Genomic DNA, 22,667 nt, shown 5'->3' on the forward strand with positions numbered 1-22,667 from the left:
CAAACCTTCGCTTTTGGACAGTGCTCTCATAGCAGCAATTTAATGTCTGATGAGAGTTGTAAAATAAAAACATAGATGGGAGGTATTATTCTATTCTATTTAGTGCTGCAGTAGATAGTCTGTATATTATGATACATGAGTTTTCTATTTCAGCACCGCTCTGCTCTGAGTGCCAGCATTTAGAATACTCTTTAAGTCTTCTGAGCCAAGACTTTTACTGCAGAGCATGAGTTCAATGCAACACACCAGTCTGTTAATTTGTTTCTGCATACACTGTTCTGGCACAGCCTTCACACAGTCTCGCCCTGTCTCCACCTGCTCTCCAGACCTGGCTCAGCACACTGCTGGTCCTTGGTGAATGTCCTGGAGCCAGATGACACACACACACACGCACACGCACACACACACACACGATCACGCACACCCACATACAGCAACACCCACACACACACACACACACACACACATCATCTCCTTCCAACAGCTCCTTCCTTCAAGGCTGCTGAGGTTGGGTTGTTTTCCCTGCAAATGGCAATTTCCGTAAGTTTCCCTGTTGTAGAGGATGAGAGGAGGGCGTGAGAAGGAGCGACACGCATAAATTGCAAGCGTCAACGTTGCAGAAGCCTCATTCTGCAGGTCTGACCATGGCGTTCAAAGGGATGTGTGCGCTGCTGGGTGTGCTTCTGCTGGTGAGCTGCTCTTTTCAGCAGACTTTGCCAAAGAAGAGGACACTAAAAAAAGGTAGATTACACATCTGGCAGGTGATGATTAAACCTTCACAAAATAAGTTCAACATAAGCTACATTTCAAACCACCTCGAGAACATTTTTGTCTGTCTGATTTAGAAACAACAAAAGATGCTGCAGTGGAGAATCTACAGAAAGAGATTGACGACATCAAGCAGGAGCTGAACATCCTGAAGGAACATCAGGCCCTGCAGACAGGTAGGAAGTGGGCTTTATATAAGGATGTAGAACCTGTACAGTCTCAAAACGTGGCCCTAAGAGGTAATATAAGTGATTAATATTCAATTTACATTTAATTCTTTGCCATCAGTCTGTCTGAAAGGCATTAAGATCAATGGGAAGTGTTACTTGGCCGAGCCCCTCAGGAAGCGCTACCACACGGCCAGCGAGGACTGCATGGCCCTGGGCGGCGTCCTCGCCACGCCCGCGTCCAGTGATGAGAACGACCAGCTGAGAGACTACCTTCGCCAGAGCATCGGCCCAGACGGGCAGGTCTGGCTGGGCCCCAACGACATGGTCGCCGAGGGCGTCTGGAAGGACCACACCGGCCTCGGCATCAGCTTCACAAACTGGGACACGTCCAACTTCCGGTCCCCTCAGCCCGACGGGGCCCAGTCCCAGAACTGTGCCGCGCTGTCCGGCGCCGCACGTGGGAAGTGGTTCGACGAGAACTGTAGTGAGGAGAAGCCTTCCGTCTGCCAGTTCAACATCGTTTGATGGCGTCGCTCAGCATGGCTTCAGCTGCTTCGCGTGTGTACTCCTGCTGCAGTGCCTCATGCATACACTAAAACACGCTTCCGAGCCAGTGGTTCTCAGCCCCTTGTCTGCTGGGACCAACGCTGAGACCGTGACACAAAGTTATTCTGACAAAAGTGATGCGCGACATGTCATTTGCAACATTCCTTGTGGTTACAATAAAACCACGAACAACAAAGTTCGGCTGAGGGAAAGGAGAGACTCTGGGACTTCGTTTGAATCCATCATCAGATTTTCCTAACTCAAAAAAACAGCGTTGCGCCAGTGAAAACATAAGGTGCAACTTTCCTCCCAGTGGCTCACTGGTCCAGAACCACTGGCATAAACTCAGACATCTCTCCACTTAAAGTTACATACAGTCAGATTAACAGTTATAACACCGCAGCTCATCCTCCATTTGCAGAGATGGAGTCACTTTGCTAGTCTATATAACCTGCACATTACTATTAATAAACAATAAAATCTCATTGACTGTCATCACTTTGTCTGTTTGTAAAATATGTACATAAATAAGTAGGATGTGCAACTGATGGTCAGGGATTAATCACCGATAATATCTGTCTCTAGAATAAAAACTTGCTAAACCTAAATACAGAGGTAGTTTATCCTACTGCTTCTGCGACGTCTGCAGACTCAAGTCCTCCACCCCCATCCACTCCCTGTTTGTCGTGGCTGCAGTCCTGGTGGAGGAGTCGTCCCCGTCCAGACTTTCCCAGTTTCGCCATAATAGGATGGAAAATTACATGTCACTGCTTCCCTGCGTTATGACAGGCTTCACACCCGGAGGTAAACAGGCAAAGTGCTTTTAAAAAATTTATTTAACGAAACGGTATTTACAGGCAAATAAAAACAATTTAGTAAAAAAAAAAAACAACTACAAAAGCACTTTTAAAAGTGGAGAGAGGCTCATTGGTCAGAGCCCCTGCTCCTGAATCCGCACCACATACGCAGGGATGCCATAAAATATTAAAGGGATCATTTTACTTTGGGAAATATAGGCTTTGTTGCTTTGAGTTGGAGATGATGACGATGGTGATGATGGCTACAGCTTTAAAAGAAAATCTCAAGTTAACCGACCTCGGAGTCCCTGAGTGTGATGGAGGCTTTAGGAGTTCACATCAGTCCAAATCCTCAGCGCTGTAGGAACCAGTAGTCCATGGTGTCATTACACACTAGAAGGACTCCTCGGACGTCTGCAGTCGAGGCTCCGATTCAAAATCGGTGAGCTGGATCGTATTGATCTCCCCGGTGCTCTTGAACGTGAACAGCCCGTTGTCCATCATCCTGCGGTCCTGGAAGCCCAGGCTGTCCTGCCGGTCGATGGGGGTCCGGGGGCGGGAGGGGATGAACGTCTGGGGGGGCTCCAGGAACGGCTTGTACAGGTCCATTTCCGGCTCCAGGTCCGGTTCTTTGATTTCCGGCAGGGCGGTGGGGCCGGTGAAGGTGCGGTACGAGTCCACCGGGGCCCCTTTGAAGTGGTCGGGCATGCCGTCGGCGTAGCCGGCGTCGCCCAGCGCGTGGCTGTACACCATGGTGTCGTCGATGCTGGTGTAGATGTGCGGGTCTTCAGACCTGGTTTTGGGGAAGTGGTTGTCGCTGGGGCGGAAGACGTTCCCTTTGCCCATGAATATGGAGGAGTCCCTGTTCAGTCCTTTTTTCTTTTTCCTGTTTGAAAAGACAAACGATGAGCTCCCAGACATGGACCAGTGGGACAGAATGCAGACAATATTAGATGAGAAAAGAGCCCCACTCACTTGATGACGCATATTACAACCAGCACTATCAGCAACAGCAACAATGCACCTACGACCCCCAGGATGATGGCCAGGAGATCTGTAGAGGAATGAGAGGAATCTGTGAGGTCAGGTGCTTTATTATTATTCTCTATGATGGACGTTCTGGAGGAGTGGTGCCTTACTGGACGTCTCCTGCAGGACGATTCTGGCCGCGGCGCCGAAGTGTCCCTCCTCGGACATACAGTTGGACATGGTGAGGTAGAAGCTCCCCGGCACCGACAGGTTGCCGACCGGCGGAGAGTCCTCCCGGAGCGCCAGCAGCTCCTTCTCCGAGCCGAGCTGCTTCACCGTGATGCTCGTGTGCCCGTCCTGGCACTTGGGCTGGCTGACGTTAACGAACTGCACGTTGGCCTGGTAGCGGCTCGGCACATCCACGATCCAGGACACGGAGGAGAAGGACACCATGGCCTCGGGCCAGTTAGGGGTGGCCAGCAGGGTTGGAGACGACGCCGTCGGACTGACTCTGTAAATGATGGTCTCTGAGGAGGGAGAGAGCAACATTTGTTGTACAACAGTGACCCTGTGTGGAATGTGAAGCCCTCTACAACCCTACACTTTTTACCCGAGATCTCCTGACTGAAGCTGACGTTGAGAAAGGGCCCGCTGGTCTTGCTGAAGTCTCTGCTTCTGGCTGTGACGGAGATGTTGGTGTGGACCTGAACCTTCTGAATGACTCCGCCGTAGCAGTAGTCTCCGACAGATATGCCGTCCTCGTCGGCCAGGTTCAGCGAGTCGGCCGGGTTGCACTCCTGGCCCGGCAGCGCCTGGCGGAGACTCCCCGTGGGCGCCGCCAGCTCCGCCGTGCTGTCGACAGGGACCCTGATGTTCCAGGTGAAGCTGTGGAGGCGCATCGGCAGGCAGGAGTCCAACGTCGGCACGGAAAGGGGAATCGTGGGACACGTCGACACATTCGGGCACTCTGCAGTTAAAAAGACAGGAAGTTGGATCTTACACAGTCACAGGTGAATAAAGACTGATGCGAATGACTGTGAACTCGTCTGACCTGTAACGTCGCTGGCCGTCAGGCGCACGTCCTCCTTCGGACAGTCCAGGAAGGACAGGCTGGCCGTCGTCCCCGCGGCTACGATGAGCCGCTCTGCAACCGTGGAGTTGATCCTCATCTCACAGTACGGATCGGAGCCCGTGTTCTCGATCCTCAGGGACAGCGCTGCCCGTTTGCTTAGATCCACCGTACACAGAACTGAGAAGGAGACAAAACAGCAGCGGGTGCGCGCCGCGTTTAAAAGCGTGCGTCATGGTGAGACTCCAGGAGGGTTGCTGTCTCGCTGCCCTACCCGGATGTCCGCTCCGCATCACAGAGACCCGGTAGCGCAGGCTGAGTCCTTGCAGCGTGGTGTTGGTCTGACAGTTCCTCAGCACCATGTTGAAGTTGTCCTGCTGATGCTTCGGCTGGGGGTCCGTCAGCGTCAGCTTGCTGGGCCTCCGGCCGTCCCTCTGGTACTCCACCTCCACGTCCCCGGCGACGCACTCGGGGGCGGTGCTCTGCAGGAACTGCACCGTGTAGTTGTGCATGCCGGGCACCGTGAAGTTCCACTGCATCTGCTGAGCGTCCGGGAGGCCGCCGGGGTAGTTGGGCGTGAGGATGTCGGTGTCTGATACGCCTCGGGGCAGGTTGACGGTCACTATGGCCAGCACTGGGGAGGAACAGAGGTTTGCATGGCCAGTCAAAAGCAATGAGAGGATCAGCTGAGATTAAAAGCAAATGATTAACTTACTGCTGGTCTCTGGTCCAACGTTGAGTTTGAAGTCAACAGGGTCCACTTTTCTGTTGGCAGGCACCTGCAGAGTCACGCGGCCCTTGTAGGGAGCCAGGACAGTGGTCACCGGGCCTCCTTTGCAAAAGGTGCCGATGTCTGCTGGTCCGGTGTGCAGGTAGATAACCACAGAGTACGTGTGTTCATCCGGACACGTCTCCTCTCTGGGAATCTGCCGCATTCCTGTTCCGGAGAAGTCCAACTGGAAGCTCTGGGGAGAGACCACCTTCAGGTCCCAGGTGAAGGTTCTGTTGAAGTCTTGGAACAACGGGGACTCGGCCTGAACGATGTCACCAGAGCAGGAGAATGACTTGCAAGCTGGAGATTAGAGAGACAGAAGAGCATTTCACAGACGTGATTCAGTGAACAGCTACTTCCTGTTCCTGCTGCAGTCTTCAGTTTGTAAATGCACAAAAGGCGAGTTTAAATCTGGGGATCAGACCAATGTGCTGTTCATACTTATTGCCCTGTTGATCTCCACGGTGTAAATATGCTGAGGCTGAGGACACGTAAACTCCACTGAGATGTTGCCCGGGTCGGTGATTTTTGCACGTCTGGGGTCGCACGTCGGCTTGGCCGTGCGCACACACACACTGCAGTCGGGCTCGCTGACCGCCCTGCTGATGAAAATGGTGGTTTTGGGCTCGGGGGTCACCGGAATCGTTCTGCTACCTACAAATGAAGAAATGAGAAATGGTTCAGACCAAAGACTCTAGCTAAATAAAGTTTTGAACAACTGAGGAAAGCGGGTTCTTGCCTCTTGGCGCTGCCCGGACGCTGAAGGCGGTCTGGGCCAGATCTCCGTCTTTGGGAACGTCCACCGTTACAGTGGTCGCTCCTTGCAGGTCCAGCTGAGACACGGTTCCCCCAGTGCAGTAGCTGCTGGATTTAATGCTTCCATCACTTTTGGTTGTGCTCAGCGAATACTGATAACGGCCTGGACAGTCTCCTGCCCCAGAAACCTCCTTCAGACCGTCTCCAGCAAAGTCCAAAGTTAAAACCGTTCTCTCTGGGACACTGATGTCCCACTTGAGGGTCCTTTGAAAGGCCTTGAAGAGATTGGGATCAACTTGTGCTACAGCAGGGCTGCAGGAGGTCGTGGTACACCCTGAGAGAAACAATCCCATTTAATTATTGAAGAATCTGTTCATTACACATGAAACTATGCGGCTAAAATCTCGTCTTGCCTATTTTCCTCTGGACCGTCGCCGTGTACACGTCCTGCGGTTGCTGGCAGCTGAAGTCCAGCGACAGGTTGTGCACGTTGGTCAAGGTCTTCGTTGTGGGGCTGCAGTTGGAAGTGGACCCTTCAGCCGAGCACACGTCACACTCAGGGGCTGCAGGATCCCGGCTGAGGACCACAGTGGTGCTGGAATCGATGGTTATCACCTCCGTTCGGCCCTCTGACGGGTTAGAGGCACAAGATTAGTTCTCTCATTCATAAATTCATTCATTCATACAGTCTAATGTCTTATTGTGCATCCATTATCTTCTTTATGATTATTAGCAAACTAATGTTCTCAACCAACACTTGTCAGTTATGAGTGTAAATATTTAGTAACAACAATCTCATTTCAAACCAGTTTGTTTGGTGCAACCTGTTTGAATTCACCGTTTTGTGCAAACAACCGCGTTGTCGTTACAGGACGTGGTCTCATCCGTTTCCTGCTAAGACCACTCAACGGTGCTACTCGTCAAGACAAGCTTGGTTTCTTACTTAATGGTCCGGCAGAGGCCTTGAACAGAAACTGATCCACCACAGCCTTCGGGTCAACTTGCAGCGCCACCACACCTTCGTTGAGCAGGTCTAAATGAGTCACAGAACCGCCTCTGCAGTATCGGGTCGGGCCTTTGGGGTTGGTCTTTGATATGGACACGGAGTAGCGAAACCCAGTGGGACATGGCTGCGATGCCTCTACCAGTCCCTCCCCGAGGACGTCCAGACGGACCACGGTCTTAGGAGGGGCCTGGACCTCCCAGGTTAAGGTTCTGATCAACTCTGGGAGGATGGTGGGTTGGGTTCCTATCGTTGTGGGACTGCATAGATCCTTAGTGCAATCTGGATCACAATTAAAGATGTACAAACGTGACATTTATTGGGGCATTTGCTCCTTCACATAATATATATTCATTGTGTACATAAAGGTCAATAGTCACATTTAAACATGAGCTGAAGTCTGTACCAATTCAAATTCCCATTGAGCTCTCAATGTAAGAGACAACAGCTCATTATTTGACAGGCAAATATACAAATGGACGTAATGTAAATTAGGTTTGCTATCAGTCTGAAAAACGGTCTTATTAAAATCAGGTACAGACGGTCACGGTTCAGAACGTGGACTCGTCAGCACAATGAGCACTTTTATTCCAATATCATTTATGCCAAGGGGCTTAAGATGTGCCTTGAATAATAAAAAGCTCAGGACTCACCGATGGTCCGAGATATCGTGACCGCGTAGGACTTTTCAAGCGGCTGCGAGCAGTTGAAGAGCAGCTTGACCTCCTCTTCGGGTTTCAGGGGAAGAGAGGAGCGGCAGGAAACCTGTGTGTCGTTGACGCCGCCGACGGTGCACACGGCGCACTGATCCGGAGGCAGTGGCGTGGACACCGTCACAGTGGAGCCTTTGTCCGGCCGGACCAGCGTCTGAAGGCTTCCTGTGGAGGCAACGCGGGGACGTGAGCTGGAGGATGGAGCACGGTCACCTAACAAACAGCAGCAGGCCTTTCCCGCTGCACATCTGCAGCAGCTGGAGGGCAGGTTTAAACACATTCCCATATTTGGAGTGGAGGCTTTGGAAACGGCACGAACACACTCGTGAAATGTGGCTCACATTGGCTGCAAGGAAAGGCTGGAGCTGAAACAGTAAAATAACAAAACAAACGCGCCTGGAGAATTAAAGACAGTATAGGTTTGTGTCCTTAATGCAAACGTCAATGTAAGAGTTTTATAGTTTGTGGAAGCTGTTTCTTAGAGGATGTGGGTTTTGAGTTTGGTGACTTAAATATCACTTTATCACTAAATACCCGCAGAACAAGCAACACACCCGTCAGCCTCAGCTCGTCTGTGTCTGTTTAGCAGCAAACGTTAGGGGTTCATACAAATCCTGTTTTTCCTCAAGCTTCCCACTAGAAATAACAAAAGAACGCAAACACACAATTTACGCTCTGTGGGTCGAGTCACACCCCTTCAGGTTAGTGGTACCAACACAAATGTACCGACTTCTTCTGAGTCACTTGGAGTCTGTCCAGAGAGGAACCGAAGGTGAACCCATTTTAAAACCATATGAGCTGATGACTCAGTCATATCAGTCTTATCTTATTACAGCCTCAGATGAAACTGTCCCCATTGTTTCCATTGTAATTTCATCCACCAGTTGCTGTAAAGCTAACGGATCCCACCGTGCACCTTGGTTTCTGGCCCTTTTATGCTCTCAGCTGTAGTTTCAGCACATCTTAAGGGGTTAAAAACATTTTAATTTTATTTAGCATTTGAATACTGTTATGCTCATGCTGTTGAGACTGACATGGACTGACAGGAGTAAAGAGTAAGGAATTATAGGACAGAAATGTTTAGATAGAAACATTCAAAGTTAAGGGAAATTAAGAACTGGGAGTGTGTAAACATCATATTCTGTGGCAGAACATGTCTCATTTCCACAAACAAAGAATAAATCCACCCATCAGCTGATAACGCGTTCCCTTAAAATGAATTAGGTACGTGGGGAATAGAGCGCCAGAATTTAAACAGTGCAATAGCTCAGCAGCAGATTGTTGGTGAATGATTAATGGAGACGTGATGAATCTAAGCCTGCAGGAAGCTCCATAAAAGCCTCATAAACCATTGGAAAACGGAGGACCGAAGTCCTCACAAACGGAGCCTGCCGCTTCTACCAGGCCATTTAATGCGACTTCATCGGGCTGTGTAATCCGCTCATTTGTTGACGTGTGACTACACACACCGCAACTGATCCGGGCTGCTTAACCTGCTGCAGTTTCAGGGCTAATTATGACAAGGACACCGCGGATTAACCACATGGTCGACAAATCAGAATAACAGAATAACAGCGTGGCGTTGGAGAGTTATTAAGTAAAAACAAGACTGAGAGCACAAAGCAGTGGCCAAACGACCCCAGCCACAACACAATAATGGTGTATTCGCTGAGAGCCATTATTAACCTGCGTTATCTCACCTGTCGCGGCGATGGCGGTTACAAACAAAAGTCCCAGCAACGCGCAGGTCGCGCAGAGCCGCATGCTCACTAATACAGATGGTGGAGGAAATGTGAAAATGGGGTGAAAAAATGAAAAAAGGTGCTGCTGATCCCCTCAAACGCACGGATGCGTTTCCACTGGCATTGCAAGTCCTGCTAAGACGCCGACGGCCACTTCCTGCTCCTCGGTACCTGTGCGCAACAGCGCGGCGAAGGGCGTGGACCACGTCTACCTGCCTTAACTTGTGAGGAGGATCCGACCCGGCGGCTGCAGCCGTGAGCACGACACCAGAGGTGAGATCCACCGTGTGGACTCATACAGCGAGTCCTGTGCGGCGCAATGGGCGCCCTATTTATAAAGCGCAAACATGCCAAGGATTGTTGGCACGGTGCGGAGTCTCCCCCAAAACGGGGGAGAGACGGGGCGGAACCGGAGCTCACGGTGGAAACTCCCAAGATATGTCCACTAACGACCCCTGGACGGGATTTAGCGTGAATATAATGTGGGAAGTCAAGACGGGGCCTAATAGTAAAAGTTTGATCCTAGGATCAGGTTTTGTGCGTTTAACTGTCTAGGACTCTCTCCTGCCTCCACACGCCTCGTGACGCGCACATTCCTGAATCGAAACATACCCGAAGGCGAGCTAATACGTTTGTGTAACATTTTGTTGTTTTTCCTTCATGAGCTGATGTGTTGATGGACTTTAACTGTTGTTCTAACCCAGTTGTAAATCGCAACACAATAGATGGATTCCTATTCACCCTAAACACACACACACACACACACACACACACACACACACACACACACACACTGTACAACCAAACACAGAGCTGTGTGTTGAACCAGTTTGACAGCATGTGCACTGGACGATGATGGTGAACTGACACAGCTTCGGTGTCTTAACAAGGGACCTCAGTGCAGAACCAGCAGCTGTCAGACCTCCCCTCCCATGTCACCATAGACCATTGCCCGTGCAAACATGTGCTGCGGGCTTTTATGTCAGGCACTTTCTAAGGATAAGGCGCTGGCCGTGCGGCATGTGACACTTCTGGGTGTATGGACCAAACCCAGTCCAAAAGGGGTTAAAAATATGTTCGAACGTGAAGAGGAAAACGACCCCACACTGAACCTTGGTTGCATAAGCTGTTTATCTGACTGATATTTGGGTGGGTCCGATTCTTGGTCAGGAGTCATAAACTTAAAGCAACAGCTCATATGAGGGAACTAATACAGGCTGGACATGAAACAGCAGTCATATAACAGAGGGCTAAAGCGTTTTCATTCACGATTCAAGATTGCTGGTTGATTTGCTGCTAATTTGAAATTACAGCATTAGTTGTTTAATCCATTTTTTGTGAGTAAAAACTTTATTTGAAAAATCAGTCTGATCAATGTGGAGTAAGAGGTTTTTTAAAAGTCCCTCCTAAATAATGGAAGATTTCTTCTTCTTATCTCATCTTAGAAACACAAGTACTGTATTGTTAACAGGAAGTCGTTGGGCTCCTTCTGCACTGGCTTTCATCTGCTTTAGTCACATTTTTCATGTTTGAGTGTGATTTGTCATTTCATCTATTTTAACAAAGTTCTGTTGACTGTTAACTTGTTCCTTTCCTGAAAACCCAGAGGTCCAGAGTGATGTCATTGACCAGATCCTGGCCCGCTGCCACCCACTCAGCCTCGGAGGAGTCAGTGGGTCTAAAACCTTCCAAACGCCACGTGCACCGCCCGCAAACCCAAAGAGCAGCTCCGCTTACAGCTGTCTGCTCGTAAAATTAGACCCCCACAGTCGCACCGTGGGCGTCAGCGGGACAGGACAACTGGGCCGACTCCTGGAGGAGATGGACCCAAACCACAAGGCCCATTTTTACTTTGGTAAGAAACCAGCTTTTTACTCTAATGGCCTCATAATCATCAGGTTTGCTCTCACAGTGTTGCACTGGTCTGTGTTCAGGAAGGTGCACAAGATGTGACAAAGAGGTGTGTGGTGCAGGAAGAGCCTGTCGGGCCATGGGACGCTTATTCCACGACACCTGCTTCACCTGCTGTGTCTGCAGTGAGTTGCAAAATGCCTAAGAAGTCATCAGCTCAAACAACTTCACCACAGCAACTTTCTTTTGTTCCATTTTCAGCTAAAAAGCTCGCAGGAAAGCCATTTTATTCAACGTCAGGAGGAATCTACTGTGAAGAGGACTTCCTAGTAAGAATAAGACGCTCTTTAACCTGTGGGGGCGTGGCCAGAGAGGTGCCCACCCCTAAAATCTGATTGGCCACTGTAAAAGATTTAAAAAAGGCAGCACAAATTAAAACCACCTGTTATAGTCTTATAGTGCCCTCCATTTATGATTTGCTAGACTCACTCCTACTGATGTGGCTCATTCTGAGAACCGTTGCCATGCACACATTCAACAGGTGACTTGTTCTGTTTACTGCAGTACTCGGGGGCTCATCCATCCCCAGAGGTGTGCGACAGCTGTGGGTTCCTAATCAGCGACCTGGTGAGTGTGCGTTGATACGCCGTGCGTGCCGGACGCCTGAGAGCTGACTGTGCCCCCTCAGCTCCTGCAGGCTCGTGGGAAGTCCTACCACCCTTCCTGCTTCCGCTGTGTCGTCTGCAGACAGAGCCTGGAGGGCTTGCCCTTCGCCGTAGACTCGCGGAGCAGGGTCTATTGTGTCACCGACTACCACAGGTGAGTTTCACAACATGACAATGTGCCAGCTGCAGAGAACACATCAAACCACGCCCAAGACAAGCTACACGTAGGAAAAGTCACAACCAGAATGACTTCATTTTCCAGTTCTCTTGTTGACCTGGCTTCGTGGTTTCAGGGTCCAGGCTCCCTGGTGTGATGCCTGCAGAACACAGATATTGCCAACTGAGGTGAGCAGCTGCCAGTAGCAATTAATTAATGTATTAAAAAGCAAATAAAAAGATTTAAAAAACTATCTCCTCTACCATCTTCTCTCTTTTTCTTGATTTCCAGGGATCATCTGAGTCAGTTCATGTTGAATCCTTAAGCAGAATTTACCATGTGAAATGCTATGAAAGGAAGCAAACTCTAACGAGGACAGGGGCAGACTAGGCTTCATCACTCTATGACTTCATGCTTGTATTCATCAAACCATGATTCATTAATGTTTGCAAATAAAGACTACTAAGAGGCCAAAGAGAAAACTGCAAATTTTTAAAACCCACATAAAATCATATATTTAAATCCACTAAATTTTTGTGGGTGTGTTGAATTGGTGCTCTTAATACTACTACTACTACTACTACTAATAATAATAATAATAATAACAATAATTAATACTAGTGTTTGACCGGAATATGTGCTGATAATAATAATAATAATAATAATAATAATAATAATAATAATAATAATAATAATAATAATAATAATAATAATAATAATAATAATAATAATAATGTTTTTTGCGAAGCAGCGACCTCGTGCGTTATTAACCAGTACTGCTCCTATTTCCGCTCCCGGAAGAAACGACCTTATTGCCAAATGAAGAACGACGCTGATTGAAATGGCGTCAGTCACGGCTCGCGGCTCGGCGCTGTGCGCGGTGTCCCTGTTAAACTTTGCGTTTGTTTTCGTTTCCGGTGTGGACTTCATGCGGTTTGTATCATTTCGAGCCATTTACCACAATATCACCGGGGAGACGACTCTGTGTCAAGGTAAGAGGATACGCGGAGACGTTGAGTTGCTGCTGCTGGACTGAAGCACGCCTCATCTAACTTTAGCGCAATAATGTCATGCACTCTTTGCGTCAGTTGATATGGGCACCACCTCGTGCACACTCCCAGCGCCCGGCTAGCTCAGTCGGTAGAGCATGAGACTCTTAATCTCAGGGTCGTGGGTTCGAGCCCCACGTTGGGCGATTAGTTTTTTCGTTTATGCTTTGTAATTAAGACGGATTTTTTATGTTATCCATTTTCTTTCCGTTTATGACATTTATGTTTGTACATTTACGAGAAGATTTCGGGTTTTTTCAAAGCTTTTTGATTACGTTTGCTTAAGTACATAATGAGCGTTGACCTCCATCTCAGACTCCATTCCGTGGTCCGTGGCCCTGCGCGACAGCTCGGTGCTCCAGTGTCTCCTCGTGGATGTGGGACTCCTGGCTCTGTTCGTCGTACAGCACAGTTTTCTGGCCTGGTCGCCCATCAAACAGGCTCTGCAGGCAGCGCTGGGAGCCTTGAACAGAACGGCCTACTGCTTCACTACGGCGCTGGCCCTGCAGGTGCAGCAACACTAACAGTACAATTAGTCGTTCCTTTTTTCATTTTTTTATTTTAAAGGACAATGCATGATTTATTTTGCTCATAGATCCTGATGCGTTACTGGCAGCCTGTGACTGGCGCCCCCTGCCTGTGGTCAGTGCGTCACGCACCCTGGAGCGTGTGGTTCCCCGTCCTGTGCTTCTCGCTGCACTTCCTGTGCTGGGCGGTCATCTGCAGCATCCTGCTGATCTTTGACTACCCAGAGCTGATGGGCATCAAGCAGGTGACGCAGCCTGTAAACCCCATGACGTCAGATTTGTGCGCACCGCGGTGCTGGTTCGTCTCACACGTCCACGTGTCCCCCAGGTCTACTACCAGTGTCTGGGGCTGGGCGACCCCCTGACTCACAAGTCCCCCGGAGCCCAGCGGCTCCTGGCTCACCTGCGCCACCCGGTGTGCCTGGAGCTGGGCGTCGTGCTGTGGCTGCTGCCGACCTTGTCCCTGGACCGGCTGCTGCTGGCGGGGACTCTGTCCGCGTACCTGGCGCTGGCACACTCTCTGGACAAACAGGATTTGGCCTATCTCTGCGTCCGGCTGAACAGCAGGATGCAGCTCCTCTCTGAGCCACACGGGGGCAGCATCGACGTCGCAGACGACGGCAGCGCAAAGGACAAGTAGAGTGAAAGGGCTGTGACCGGAATCAGTGCAGTGTATTACCACTAAAACTAACATAGAGTCGCTGTGATCCACTATTAGTCTCTGTGCCAAAAATAAATAAAGTGAGCTGTTCACTTTTACCAACACTTCCCTCTCCCACTACACTACAAAGGTGGAGGATGGTGTTGTGTGAACTGACTTTTGCATAAAGTGTAGCTTCCTCATATGAAGATTTGTCTGAAATGGTCTATTTAGTGTAACCTTTATTAATAGAACAAGTACAATGCACGTCCTAGATCTATAATAGTTTTATCAGTAATTATTCAGTAGTGACAGTAACCGTGTTTGTTATTATTTACTAACTTGTCTCTGGAGGAGAATTAATTTCCAGGACTTTACACTGGACAGAAACTCGTGTGCACTTTGTGTGTTTTTAAGCGTCTTCTTGTTTATTATAAGTCATAATACAGATGACCAGTTCAGATTCACTGTAAAATAATAAAGCTTTGTTGTTTTTTCTGTGTCTGTGTTGCTGCCTCACTTGTCAGTAATAATATTATGGTAAAAAAAATCACATCTGTTCTAATTTGTTGTTTTAAAGATCTGTTTTGACTATTCTTATTATTTTTTTCATTACACACACAAGGGACCGGGGGGACCAGGGACCGGCTCTTATACCGTGCTGGAAGCCTGCTCAACCTCCGTTAAGCTCCTGCAGCTCTGTCACCTCCCCTTCTTTTCCAATTAGCCCCGGTGACGGACGGAGGGATGAGACCGAGGGAGCGAGGGGGGGTGATGGGTTGGTTCCCGGGCAGACGGCTATGTGCCTTAAACGCCTTTTCTTAGGCCCGACAATATGGTGTGTGCCACTAAACTCTCCTGATGGAGTTTGAAGTAATTATCGGATTACAGTGCTGTCGCTCCGAAGCTGGGAATATTTACTACTCTCCCGAGGACGACGGAGGTTTTTGTGCTCCAGCGCACGGTCCGCTCTTGGAGGGAGTTGACGCAGAATGTTTTAAAAAATCGCAGGGATTGAAGCTGGAGCAAGTTGAGAATTAGTGTTGTTGCGTCGCGCCGTGGGGAGAATTACGCACAGCCGAGGCGCACAAGCGGGGATGACAGCGGTGGCGTCAGAGCGGACATAGTTATTGAATCAGAAAAGATCTGGGGTTTGGTGAGCGCCATTTAACATTCACACCACACATATGGGATAAAAATAGATTGTGTTGGTTTTACGTGTGAATAATGAGCTAATTAGAGGGTATCTAGTGTGAAAGACTGAAGATTGATCGGTTGTCAAAGCTAAATTAGACTTGAGTCAAATAAGAACAAATGCTTTTCGTCATGTGATTTTGCTCATACAGGAAATTAAACATTCAGCAAAGAAGCTGTATTTGCTTAAATGCCAAACATTTATTTAAATTGTGCTTTTTTATTCAGTTGATGTTATTTACTCGTCTGTTTCCTTTGCAGAGGTGCTACTACACGTCCAGGGCGAGCGTGCCGGTACCTGTACTGTTATGTCTGTCTCCTCTCTGCCGGAATGGAAGCAACTCCTGCTGGAGAAAAAGAGGCGCGAGGAGGAGGAGCGGGGCAGGAGAGAGAAGGAGGAGGAGGAGAAGCTGGCCAGCATGCCCGCCTGGAAGCGAGGGATCATCCAGCGGCGGAAGGCGAAGCAGGAGACGCTGGGCGACAGGGAGAAAGAAAGAGACGCGTGTGTGCTGCAAGTGGAGGCCAGGTCGTCTGCAGACGCTCTGAGTGACACAGACAGCTCTGTTACCATAAACCTGGGAAGTGAACTGTCACTGAGTCCGGATCCTGCGCTGTGGCTCGATGCGGACCTGAAAGCACTGAGTCAGGTGTCCCTGGAAACCATCGTCCCACTCCACGAAAACCCCTTCATCCGCACGCAGAGCGCGTGGAGGAGGAGCAAAGACGCAGACGCAGGGAGCGAGGCTGAGGGCAACGAGAGGGAGAAGGACAAGTCCAGCCCCAGGGGCCAAGATGGGGAGTCAGGGAGAGGACGAGAGATAGAGCTGAAAATAGAGAGATTCAGGGATTTAAGTGAGGGGCGAGAAATAGACAGAAGCAGGGACAGGAGTCAAGGAAGAGAAAGAGAAAGCAGCAGAGAGGGATGGGAGAAAGAGAAAAGTCAGTGGAAGGAGATGGTTAAAGATGCCACAAGGGAGAGAGAAGTCCTGAAAGTAAGAATAGAAGAGGAGGAAAAAGAAACGGATCCCCCATCTGGTTCGGCCCACGTGCCATGTATGCGGACCATCCGAGCCGACAACATCATTATCATTGAGCAGGACAGGACGGGCGGCGACGAGAGGAGAGGGAGATGGAGAGAAGCGGAAAGAGAGACGCCCGACGAGGACCCCCGGGAGAAGAGGGGCATGAAAATGGATCTGAGGGAGATCCTGGCTGGAGGCGGCAGCGTCACCGAGATCCGGGCGTCGGAGGTTCTGATCATAAAGCCTCCTGTGAACCCGGAGGAGAAGAATTCCGCCAGCAAAGGCAGGGAGAACGGAGAGGGCAGCGTAGACGTGCGGAGGGAGAGCACGAACAGGGACTTCAGGACAGACGTGTCCTGGCTGCGAGACAAGGAGAAGGAGAGGCCGTGGGGCCAGGCCACCGTCATCAAAGAGGACAAAAAGGACAGTTTGGACGATAACGTGTTTGTCGAGAGGGGGGGGAGGGTCAGTCAGCTGCTGAGTAAATTCGGGGAGCACCCCAAGCCTCCATCTCGATCCAAAAGCTCTGACAACTTCCTCCGGCCTGGGAGGAGGAAATACTCAGGCGACGAGGACGAGCAGCAGTCTGAGGAGAGGAAGGCAGACGGGAGGAGTCTGGGGTGGAAGGGCGTCCCCAAGCGCTCCTTCAGCTTCTCGGACCGAGCCCTGTCCGCCGAGGAGAATGGCCTGGATGAGGAGGGCTCCCACCAGAGGAGGACCCGCCAGAGAATACATTCAGACAAGGGGTCACAGGAGGAGACCCGGGAGGGGATTAAACTGCTGTATGCACAAGATGCAGATCGGTTGGGAAAGCACAGACCCGTGAGGGGGGAACCTGTGCAGAGGAGTGTCTCGGTCCAGCACAGGCAAGACAAGCGGGCTGCAGAGAAGCCCGGGGATGCGGACGGGGACCAGGGGTTCACGGTGGCGTCGGTCAGAAACACGGAGGGAATCTCGTTCGCCCGGAGGGTCCCGATCAGACAGGAGGGGCGAGCGAAAAGCGAGAGAGAGCCGAGGAGGCCGACGGGCGAGAGGAGCTCGGGGAGGGAGCTGAGCAAAGACGCAGAACCGGGAGGGAAGGCGGAGGCGCAGCTTTGCAACAAGGGGCGCGAGGAGGGGGGGTTTGAGGAGGGGTCGTCATCGCTGGACGCAGTCGGTGCCTGTCCGGCGGCAGACGCCTCCTACAAACACGAGTCCGCCTTCGCGGAGAGCTCCAGCCTGCTGTGCACAGTCACAGACAGGGCCAGAGAGTGGAGCGCCGCCGGCCCACAAGCGCCCTACTCCTCCGTCCTGTCCCAGCAAACGGAGGACCTCATCAGTAAGATCGAGAAAATAGGAGAGACGACGGTTTACAGCAATGAAAAGGGCGAGAGAGCGTACGAGGCCGCAGCGGAGGCCAGGCTGGAGGAGTACAGCTCCGCTGCTTCAGACGGCCTCAACCGGGATGGACCCGCGAGGTCTCCAAGGAAGATAACGCCCACAAGCCCCCTTGAGATCCAGATCCCCAGGACGGTGTTTTATGTCGCAGAAGAAACGGTGGAGAGAAAAACGGCTGCGTGTCACAGCGTGGAGGGGCAGCGCTGGGAAGGGGGGAGAGGGGTCGAGAAGAGGGACAGCTGGAGGGTCGGGAAACCCCTGAGCCGCATCGAGTCCCTGCGAGAGCAGATCAGGCAGAGGGAGCTGGAGAGGCTGAGGCAACGACGCGGGGACGGGGGCGAGGCCGCGGAGCGCGGAGGGGACCCGTACGACGAGAGGGGGGCCGAGGGGGAGACGGGGCGGGAGGCTCACAGGAAGAGGCCGGGCGAAGCAGAGGCGGCGCGGGAGGACGCTGGCGCGGCTGCGTTTGACGTCACGCAGGAAGCCGGCGTGTCGAAAACCTGCCCTCAGCTTCCTGTTTCTGTGTCACAGTCGCGAGCCGTCGCGGGAGAGGAAGCGACGAGTCGGTGCGCGGCCGCAGCCCTCGACCTGAGCTCCGGCAGCTCCCAGGCATCCCAGGATGAAGACGAGCCGCTGCAGCATGAGGAGCAGCTGAGGAGCCACAGGGAGGACGACAGAGCGGAGGAAGCGCCCACGGGGGAGGAGGCCGAGGAGTCGGCGGCACCCGCGAGTCCTGCGCGCTCCCCCCCCTCGTCGCCGCCTCACAACTCGCTCGCGGCCATGAGCCGAATCTACAAGCTGGAGAACGTGGGCTCCAGGTCCGCTTTGTGTCTGAGGGACAGGAAAGCGGACGCGCCGACGGTGCACCTCGCTAGAGTGAGGCCTTTGGCCTCGAACGCAGCGCAGGGAGACGGCGAGGCCCCGGCGGGGGAGGACCTGTGCGGCGTTCAGACGATACAGCGGCAGATCGAGCAGTTCCAGCTGAAGGAGCAGCAAAGCCCCCGGGGAGGGTCAAAGCCGCGGGGAAAGGACGGCGAGCAGGAAACCGCGGAGCCGGTGCCCAAGATGTCTCCCCAGCGTGCGTGTTCTCCAACGCCCCACAACAAACAGACCATCACCATCACGGCGTCGTTCCTCAGAGGCCGCCCTCAGGACGGCTCCCTGAAACCCACCGACTGCGCCCCGACCCCCAGCTCCTCCCCGAGCTCCCCGTCCCCCGCTCCGTCCCCCAGCGCCTCCCCGTCCCCCACGCCGTCGCCCGTCCCCTTCTCCATCAGGAGCGCCTCCGGGGGGCAGGTGAAGAGAGGCGCCACCATAACCATCACCCCACGGAAACCCGCCAGCGCCGGGCCCGCGGCGCCGTCCGTCACCGCCGGGCCCGTGCCGGCAAAGGCCCCGCCGCCGCAGACCCAGACGCCCCCCGTCATGGCCGACGCCAGGAAGAGGTACCCCACGGTGGAGGAGATCGAGGTGATCGGTGGATACCAGAACCTGGAGAAGTCCTGTTTGGTCAAGAACAGAGTGACCCCGAAGAAGGTGAGTGGAAGCTGGAGCTCTGAAGCAGACGTCCTGGGCGCTCGGCCCCACGGTCCCCTTTCGTCAACCAGAATCCCCTTTCACTGGCAGAACCTCCCTTTTGACCGAGAAGTCAGCGCCTCGGCTAAGCCGGTTAAAGCCTTATCAAGCACGACATCTTGATTCTTAGCCACGATATCCTGGACTGAGCTGCTTTGCTCGTGTCCAGGTCCGTGCAGACGTTTGACGTTCATCCTGTAACAATGGAGTTGCTGTTGTAAACAAAGCAAAGCTTTTCATATGTCACCCGCCGTACCTGCAGCTACTGGGGGTGGATATTTGTGTAACGTAGGAAACCACAGTGACCCCCCCCCCTCTCTATCTTTTTTGCAGTTTGCATGCTTGTCTGTGTGAACTTATGTCTTATGCGACTTATGTGTGAATATGTCTCATAGCTGTGGACTTCCTCTTTCCTCCCAGTTTGATTACTGGGAGATGAGCCCTTGAGTGGCCTCTTGTTCCAGCATCCATGAAGACCCTTGTCATTTGACTCCTACTTGTCAGGCTGCTGGTAACTTCCCATCAGCCTGCCTCTGGCTGTGCTGCAGGCCGCTTCCTTGTTCCCCTGAACCAGTTCTGCCGTTTTTCGCCGACTCAGCCCTCTCTGCCTCTCACACAGATCTGCCTTTGTGTGCGCTTGGCCGGTCGCTAGCAGGGCTGTGCTTTGGTGGGCCGGGGCCTTGGCAGGCGGCTGCTGACCACGCTGACCTTACGCTCCACCGCCGCCGGCTCCCAGTTTGGAGTGGGCGAAATGGAAAACAAAGTCTCACGGAAAGATGTGGGCATAAATAGCGGTTCTGACAAAGAGGAGATCGAGGGAGGGCAGCGAACTGACGGCGTGACAGTCATACTGGGACACTCTGCCGTGAGCTGCTTGGTGTTTGTTTCGCTGAAACCCCGTCGCACCGCTTTTGCTCACTTCCTCTTTCGAGCGGCCGTACTTCCTCCTAAAAAAGACAGACGTCGACACGAGGAAGTGACGGGGGAACAAGTCTGAAATGGCTGAATGTGACTCAGACACTGTTTCACAGCGGCACGTTTGTTTCCAGAGGCTCAGGAGCGGATGTGATCGGCCTCCGTACTTTCTCTGTACACAAAAGGTCTCGGTGAGACACGTCGTCTGTGACTGAGTCCCACAGAACAACGAGCGGAGCGTGTAAATGAGAAGCGTGGCGTCTCTTCAGCCGTGGCCATGATGACCCCCTGTGGCTCTGCCCTTCAGGCTGGTTGACATAAGCTCCGCTTCCTCCCCCACCTGATTAGTGGCATCATGTCACAGAGGGGGGTGACCCGCTCGCTCCTCGTCGTCGTTTTTATCTTGGATGTGAGCACATTCTGACGATTTGGGTTCAATCTAGTCTTATTGATGCTTTTAATTTAATGCCCTGCTGCTGAGACCACATTTAATCAGCCAAACAGCCACATTAATGAAAGGATCGGAGAAACTACAACAGCACTTGTGAAAGCATTGCAAAGCAAGACTTGTAGTGCGGTCGAATGTAATTTCGTTAAATTCCCACTCGACTTCTCGTCTTGTCGTCCTGTTTCGGTTTCGGTCCCTCGCTGGGTGCCTGTGCTGCGTGAGCCCGGGTTAATCAGGTTCAGGGAGGGAGGATTAGCCTTCTGTGCTCTCCTGGGTTCGTCCAGCCTCTTTAATGCACAGCTATTCTCAGACGGGCCCAGTCACGGGTGGACCCAGAGCGGGAGCTCGGCCGCTGTCTGGACCTTTAGGCTCCATTCACATTATGTCTGACACATGTGTTCACATCACACTCAGTTCTTGAGCTGGTCAGCTGAATCAGAATCAGATTCTCGCTCTCCGTGTGTTCCCAGGTGAACGTGTGCTTTGACGATGAGCAGCTGGAGCAGGTGTGCGAGTACCCGTCGGAGACCTCCATGCTGGGCTGCAGCCCGTACCCCCCGGACCCGGCGAGGGCAGAGCGGCCGCAGGGAGGCGACGCGCAGGAAGAGGAGGGCGAGGCGGAGGCCGAGGCCGCGGCCGTGATGTCCAAGAGCAGCAGGAGCGCCGGGATGTCATCACGGGGTCTGAGAGTGAGTCAGTGTCACCCCCTCCTCAGAAAACACAACGTGTAACATGTTACAAATGTTGGGCTTTCCCGAAGAATCGACATTTTCACAAGTGTGTTTAATATCACTGCTTCAGGGACATTAAATTATGAAATCACCATTAGGTCATGAGTTATGGGCAAGTTCAACACACACAACTTGACTTTAAGGGCATGAATAGAACTTCATAATAGTTCATTTTCAGAGGAAGAAGACGAGGAAGTGTTGTTAGTCCTCACAAATTCACAGCAGTAAAGTCAACCCCAGAATAAACCTTTAAACAACCTCTATTCACCTGATTTTCCTTCCATCTCTGTCTTCCAGACCATTCTTGCCCAATATAGAAGCCAGTCACCGTCGCCACAATTGCCCATGTGATGAGCTCACCGACGTGTTTTTGAGCAATACAGCATTGTTTCCTTTGAAATGTTAAGTCGATTGTTGGAGCGAGAGTAATTGTTTTGTCTCTTGTTACAATTAGCATCAGAACGAATGAGTGTGAGAAGCGTAGCCTACATTTATGCAGTATCATGTAGTTTCCAGGGAAACTGTGGGACATGTGAATGTACAGGAATGGTACTAAAGTATTAGAATACATCCTCAGGTGCACACAACTTTGGGTGAAGGGTCACTTGTCTATGCAATGAAATGAAAGTCATGGTTTGATTTTTTAGCTAATATACATTTCTTCATTCTAAATATGGTCTACTTTGAAGTCAGCACTGCTTCAGCACAGAGGAGTGATGTTCATGTCATCTGATTTCATGTGCCTGCTGGATTTGCTCATACAGATGATATGACCATTAGTGAATGTAGATTACATAAATATATATTTTTTTCATTGGTTGTTGTGTTGAATATTGCAGAAATGGAGTTTTGGTGCAATGTGATGTGCACTCTTGTGTTTACGTGGGGTTTAATTCAGCCTTACTGTTCAACCAACCTGAAAAATCAGATAAAGTCTTTTACAGCTTCCACTCAGTGTGTGTGAGTGGAAGTGCTGAAGACGAAGAAGAGTGTAAACATGTCAAATATCGGCATAACTTCAACATATTACAGCTGCTATTTGACCTTTGGCTGTATTGTGCTTATATTATGTTTGTTTGTAAATTAATATTTTAAATCGGTAAAAGAAGACGGGCATGATGTAAATTTAGAAATTATTTTTTATCTATGACAGATGAAGAAGCTGGCTTCAAGAGAAAAAAATAATAAACAGTCATGAAAGGTGGTCTACG

The 22,667-nt window shown here is 51.3% G+C and overlaps 5 protein-coding genes and 1 non-coding gene across 10 annotated transcripts; 5 read left to right on the forward strand and 1 right to left on the reverse strand.

Moving 5' to 3' along the window:
* The first annotated feature begins 567 nt into the window (after positions 1-567).
* clec3bb (C-type lectin domain family 3, member Bb) lies at positions 568-2,384 on the forward strand. Its single transcript, XM_029167400.3, has 3 exons — positions 568-741; positions 846-944; positions 1,057-2,384. The coding sequence occupies exons 1-3, from the start codon at positions 645-647 to the stop codon at positions 1,461-1,463; spliced, it is 603 nt and encodes a 200-aa protein (XP_029023233.1). The 5' UTR covers positions 568-644; the 3' UTR covers positions 1,464-2,384.
* cdcp1b (CUB domain containing protein 1b) lies at positions 2,303-9,397 on the reverse strand. Its single transcript, XM_029167399.3, has 13 exons — positions 9,264-9,397; positions 7,504-7,728; positions 6,791-7,132; positions 6,261-6,476; positions 5,831-6,181; positions 5,533-5,745; positions 5,035-5,391; positions 4,594-4,953; positions 4,302-4,499; positions 3,861-4,217; positions 3,421-3,777; positions 3,257-3,335; positions 2,303-3,167 (listed from the first exon to the last, which is right to left on the reverse strand). The coding sequence occupies exons 1-13, from the start codon at positions 9,325-9,327 to the stop codon at positions 2,675-2,677; spliced, it is 3,612 nt and encodes a 1,203-aa protein (XP_029023232.1). The 5' UTR covers positions 9,328-9,397; the 3' UTR covers positions 2,303-2,674.
* Positions 9,398-9,440: 43 nt separating this feature from the next.
* On the forward strand, positions 9,441-12,509 carry limd1b (LIM domains containing 1b). 3 transcript variants are annotated; one of them, XM_029167401.3, is made up of 8 exons: positions 9,441-9,578; positions 10,912-11,160; positions 11,240-11,341; positions 11,418-11,485; positions 11,721-11,783; positions 11,845-11,975; positions 12,115-12,166; positions 12,270-12,509. In XM_029167401.3, the coding sequence occupies exons 2-8, from the start codon at positions 11,127-11,129 to the stop codon at positions 12,366-12,368; spliced, it is 549 nt and encodes a 182-aa protein (XP_029023234.1). In that variant the 5' UTR covers positions 9,441-9,578; positions 10,912-11,126; the 3' UTR covers positions 12,369-12,509. The 3 variants fall into 3 exon arrangements, with proteins under 3 accessions (XP_029023234.1, XP_029023236.1, XP_029023235.1); XM_029167403.2 differs by having other exon boundaries at positions 12,084-12,166; positions 12,270-12,288; XM_029167402.3 differs by lacking the exon at positions 9,441-9,578 and adding an exon at positions 10,218-10,642.
* A 270-nt stretch (positions 12,510-12,779) lies between these two features.
* Positions 12,780-14,696, forward strand: nrm (nurim). Its single transcript, XM_029166769.3, has 4 exons — positions 12,780-12,970; positions 13,343-13,536; positions 13,623-13,799; positions 13,883-14,696. Exons 1-4 carry the CDS (start codon positions 12,820-12,822, stop codon positions 14,192-14,194), a joined length of 834 nt encoding a protein of 277 aa, XP_029022602.1. The 5' UTR covers positions 12,780-12,819; the 3' UTR covers positions 14,195-14,696.
* On the forward strand, positions 13,101-13,173 carry trnak-cuu (transfer RNA lysine (anticodon CUU)). The gene has a single exon. It is a non-coding gene; the product is annotated as a tRNA-Lys (tRNA).
* Positions 14,697-14,836: 140 nt separating the features above from the next.
* ppp1r18 (protein phosphatase 1, regulatory subunit 18) lies at positions 14,837-22,660 on the forward strand. Of its 3 annotated transcripts, none has more exons than XM_055512703.1 (4): positions 14,837-15,350; positions 15,650-19,323; positions 21,196-21,418; positions 21,754-22,660. In XM_055512703.1, exons 2-4 carry the CDS (start codon positions 15,697-15,699, stop codon positions 21,771-21,773), a joined length of 3,870 nt encoding a protein of 1,289 aa, XP_055368678.1. In that variant the 5' UTR covers positions 14,837-15,350; positions 15,650-15,696; the 3' UTR covers positions 21,774-22,660. The 3 variants fall into 3 exon arrangements, with proteins under 3 accessions (XP_055368678.1, XP_029023419.1, XP_055368677.1); XM_029167586.2 differs by having other exon boundaries at positions 21,196-21,414; XM_055512702.1 differs by having other exon boundaries at positions 14,837-15,032; positions 21,196-21,414.
* The last annotated feature ends 7 nt before the right edge of the window (positions 22,661-22,667 follow it).

Source organism: Betta splendens, chromosome 11 (genome assembly GCF_900634795.4).
Source record: "Betta splendens chromosome 11, fBetSpl5.4, whole genome shotgun sequence".
Classification (NCBI taxonomy): domain Eukaryota; kingdom Metazoa; phylum Chordata; class Actinopteri; order Anabantiformes; family Osphronemidae; genus Betta; species Betta splendens.

Excerpts from the sequence above, each read along its gene's own strand:
- nrm (XM_029166769.3), top strand. The coding sequence starts at position 12,820 with ATGGCGTCAGTCACGGCTCGCGGCTCGGCGCTGTGCGCGGTGTCCCTG. Across the intron at positions 12,971-13,342 it reads GGAGACGACTCTGTGTCAAG|ACTCCATTCCGTGGTCCGTG; the intron begins GTAAGAGGATAC and ends CCTCCATCTCAG. Across the intron at positions 13,537-13,622 it reads CTACGGCGCTGGCCCTGCAG|ATCCTGATGCGTTACTGGCA; the intron begins GTGCAGCAACAC and ends TTTTGCTCATAG.
- limd1b (XM_029167401.3), top strand. The coding sequence starts at position 11,127 with ATGGACCCAAACCACAAGGCCCATTTTTACTTTG. Across the intron at positions 11,161-11,239 it reads CAAGGCCCATTTTTACTTTG|GAAGGTGCACAAGATGTGAC; the intron begins GTAAGAAACCAG and ends GTCTGTGTTCAG. Across the intron at positions 11,486-11,720 it reads ACTGTGAAGAGGACTTCCTA|TACTCGGGGGCTCATCCATC; the intron begins GTAAGAATAAGA and ends TGTTTACTGCAG.
- ppp1r18 (XM_029167586.2), top strand. The coding sequence starts at position 15,697 with ATGTCTGTCTCCTCTCTGCCGGAATGGAAGCAACTCCTGCTGGAGAAA. Across the intron at positions 19,324-21,195 it reads ACAGAGTGACCCCGAAGAAG|GTGAACGTGTGCTTTGACGA; the intron begins GTGAGTGGAAGC and ends GTGTGTTCCCAG. Across the intron at positions 21,415-21,753 it reads TGTCATCACGGGGTCTGAGA|ACCATTCTTGCCCAATATAG; the intron begins GTGAGTCAGTGT and ends TCTGTCTTCCAG.
- cdcp1b (XM_029167399.3), bottom strand. The coding sequence starts at position 9,327 with ATGCGGCTCTGCGCGACCTGCGCGTTGCTGGGACTTTTGTTTGTAACC. Across the intron at positions 4,500-4,593 it reads GATGCGGAGCGGACATCCGG|TTCTGTGTACGGTGGATCTA; the intron begins GTAGGGCAGCGA and ends TCTCCTTCTCAG. Across the intron at positions 3,336-3,420 it reads CGTCCTGCAGGAGACGTCCA|ATCTCCTGGCCATCATCCTG; the intron begins GTAAGGCACCAC and ends ATTCCTCTACAG.
- clec3bb (XM_029167400.3), top strand. The coding sequence starts at position 645 with ATGGCGTTCAAAGGGATGTGTGCGCTGCTGGGTGTGCTTCTGCTGGTG. Across the intron at positions 742-845 it reads GAAGAGGACACTAAAAAAAG|AAACAACAAAAGATGCTGCA; the intron begins GTAGATTACACA and ends TGTCTGATTTAG. Across the intron at positions 945-1,056 it reads ACATCAGGCCCTGCAGACAG|TCTGTCTGAAAGGCATTAAG; the intron begins GTAGGAAGTGGG and ends CTTTGCCATCAG.